Source organism: Lupinus angustifolius, unplaced genomic scaffold (genome assembly GCF_001865875.1).
Source record: "Lupinus angustifolius cultivar Tanjil unplaced genomic scaffold, LupAngTanjil_v1.0 Scaffold_473, whole genome shotgun sequence".
NCBI lineage: Eukaryota > Viridiplantae > Streptophyta > Magnoliopsida > Fabales > Fabaceae > Lupinus > Lupinus angustifolius.
The window spans coordinates 70774-74445 of NW_017727857.1; the positions used below are offsets into that span (position 1 = coordinate 70774).

At 31.1% G+C, this 3672-nt stretch overlaps 1 protein-coding gene across 1 annotated transcript; it reads left to right on the top strand.

Annotated features, from left to right (window-relative positions):
* The first annotated feature begins 565 nt into the window (after positions 1-565).
* LOC109341486 (probable purine permease 4) lies at positions 566-2066 on the top strand. The gene has a single exon (XM_019579415.1). It carries the CDS (start codon positions 791-793, stop codon positions 1958-1960), a length of 1170 nt encoding a protein of 389 aa, XP_019434960.1. The 5' UTR covers positions 566-790; the 3' UTR covers positions 1961-2066.
* The last annotated feature ends 1606 nt before the right edge of the window (positions 2067-3672 follow it).

Consider the following 3672-nt stretch of genomic DNA (forward strand, 5'->3'; position numbering starts at 1 on the left):
ATTAAAAATGTTTATTCTTTCGGAAATGATGATAATAAATATATAAATCTCGATGATTCTTTTATACTTAAATTGTTTTTTTCTTCAAACAGGACAAAAATATTAACAAAATCTTGGTAGAGTCAGTTAGGAATTTATTTTTAGAGGATAATAAAAAAAAAATGAAAGAATTGAGAGTGATGAAGAACACTTATCAAATAATTTTCACGTCTTTTATTTCCTTTCACCTTTTAAAAAGACAATTTGCAAAAATACCCATAATAAAACTTCAAAAACTCAAAGGACTAATGATGTTTTATTTAAATTGCGGATTATGGCAATTTTGTTTTAGCCATTAGCTGCCACAGCATGGCTAGATCTCTGCAGGAAAGGTTCTTTAATGTATACGACTCTAACATGAAATATTATATTCATATTCATATTATTAATACTAATTATTATCGAATTATCTGAATCCAGTACTACGGGACAGTAGCGTACAACATCTCAGCCAGATTATAATATATCTAAGTCGTTACCGTGTGCAAATCCAATCCATCAACATTTCCAATCACTTGTCCATGGAGATGGTGGCCACATCAGAAGCCCCAGTACAACGTCAACAATCTCTAATCAGCATGACCAATATTATTTGTTATAATTAACCCTGATTACTATTAATTATTTATTATTATATATCTAACACTTTACTCTGTGTGAATCAAATCTCTCTCCATTTCCAATCTTTGTCTACCTCACAAGATAGAGGCCAAATCACAAGCCCCAGTACAGCGTCAACAAACTAATCAACATGTCCACCATCAAGAACCGTACGAGTGACATTGAAACCATTGATGAAGAAGGTGGAGAAGAAGCACTTCAACATCAACCTAATTCAACCATGGACAACGAAATGCAATTGCATGCAGACCAAAAATCTAACACTAATAAGAGGTATATGCCCCTTTTGGTGATAAACTATTTAATGCTCTTTGTGGGTTCCCTTTCTTCAAGTCTTCTTGCTAAGTACTATTTCAGACACAAAGGTTCTAGCAAATGGGTTTCAACTTGGATTCAATCTGCAGGGTTTCCTCTACTGATCATCCCAACTTTCCTCCCTTATGCCCTTAGTCTCACTAAGAGAAAACCCTTCACTGATTTCAATCAAAAGATTTTAATCTTATCAATCTTTGTTGGATTTATGTTAGGAGTTAATAATCTTTTGATCTCATGGGGAGTTTCATATCTCCCAGTATCAACCTCATCCCTTGTGCTATCATCCCAATTGGCTTTCACTCTTATTCTTTCTGCCATCATAGTCAAACAAAAAGTAACATTTCTAAACCTTAATTGTGTCATCCTTATTACATTAAGCTCCATCATTCTTGCCTTGAATTCTAGTAGTGAGACAACAAGTGGAATGACCCAAAAGACATACTTGATTGGGTTCTTCTGCACAGTTGGTGCAGGTTTGTTATTTGCATCATATTTACCAGTGATGGAGAAGATTTACAAGAAGGTGTATTGCTATGAAATGGTGATAGAAATGCAGCTGATAATGCAGATTGCATCAACAGTATTGGCCACCATAGGGATGATATGGGATGGTGGATTTTCTCAAATGAAGGAAGAAGGGCAAAAAGTGTTTGATAAAGGACCCAAAATTTATTGGATATATATAGTGTCAAATATAGTGACATGGCAACTTTGTTTTATGGGAACTGCAGGAATGGTGTTTCTGACAACTTCATTAACAGGGGGGATTTGTGCAACAGCCCTATTGTCCATGAATGTATTAGGAGGTGTGGTTGTTTTTAGAGAAGCCTTTGGTGGTCTCAAAGCAGTGTCCACTGTGTTGTGTTTGTGGGCATTTTGCTCTTATGTCTATGGCATGTACACTAAACAGAAAGCTGAAATGAAGAAGAGGAATGAATCTTCATCGGAGATGATCCCTATCACCAATCATGCTCTTACTCATTGAACTATATGCACTTTGTATAAGATTGTAGCATTTCATTTTAACGCCGAGGTAATTTATGTAGCACCAGTGCTTTAATTTAAGACTATTTCGAAATATGGGTACTTATTTCATCCTAATGACGTTTTCTAAATACTTTTACATGATTTATCTGAGTTATTTTATAGATTTTTATATCAATATATCAATAATGTGTTGCTTACTTCATGCATATTGCTTATATGTATTTATGCTTATTAGATTATTTAATCAGATTCGTGTTTATGAAAAGATATAGATAAAGCCAATTTGGATGATTTCTATATCTTGAAAGGAGTTAGTCTTGTATCTCTTGGCTGGGCTACACAAATTATTTAATTAGATATTCTTTGGTTAAGAATCAAAATGTTTTTTTTTAATTTGTTTCCTTAACGAGTACATAATAATTAATACATTATAAATAAAAACAAAACAAAATACAAAAACGAACCCTCCCAAAAATTGCATTCTTAAACAAGAAAGAGAAGTTAGCCACCATAAGAAAACTCACAACAATTGTACCTTCACCTGCATTCATGGGTTCGGTGACGATTCTAGGACTAGAGTCAAGGTGTGCAACATATGTGTTATAATTTAAAATATGACCAATCATAAAAAATGAAAACATTTATATCAGAGTTAGAAAATGTAAATATATTAATCCAATTGATAACATATTTTATAATTACTCTTTATATGATTTCAATTTTAAAATTGTTGAATGATGAATTCGTTGTCAATGTTGTTAAATATTTCTAGCTAAATATAGTCACTAGACAGTAGACATACATTCATCCACACATCTCCCATTCGATTACACAATATTTTTCACAATTTTTGTAGTTGAAAAAACTCTTTCTACATTTGTATTGCTAACTTCAAAAGAAGATAACTAATGTAAAAATAATGTGTCTTCCACTTTCAACAAGCTTATATAAAAAATTATTGATTCATTTCAAAGAAACAAATTCAACATTGATTTGCATATCAATGATGTAAGTCTTAAGTTGATTAACATGTTGGGATATAATGTATGCCCAAGAACCAATTTGTCATGTTTATAATAATAAAGTTATATGTATTATCACCTTAATATCATATTCATTATTTACCAAAATAATTAACATGAAAGATCTTTGATTAAAATTAGAGATTTATTATTATAATAGAGATTATAATAATGAGAAATAAATCTGTTATAATTTTAATCCAAATCGTTCTTGATCATAGGATTATTGAGCTTAGGATACTATTAATCCGGATAGATCAATATATGTGTAATAGTCTTTATTAGATAATGATTAATATATTTCATTTATTAAATAACACATATAAATGGTGCATATAGAGATATGACCATTGAACTGACTCAAATGAGAATTCCTAATGATTAATATATTACCTTTGAATTGTCAATAGGATATTCTTGTGAAGAAATATATATTTTCCTTAGACTTGAGATTATCATAGTAATTAACAAGTTATTTATTATATTTTGATATCGGACACCTAATGCCTTATGATATTAGTTGAATGATTATTGGGTATAATTAAATCCTTGTAGAATTAGTGACTAATCAAGAAAGAATCCATCAACTCGTGGTAATGAGTTTGAACTCTATTTTTTTTTCCACGAATCAAGTGTTGATACAAGAAAGATTAATCTCGGTGTGGATACGCGTGTAGGACCTTCATAC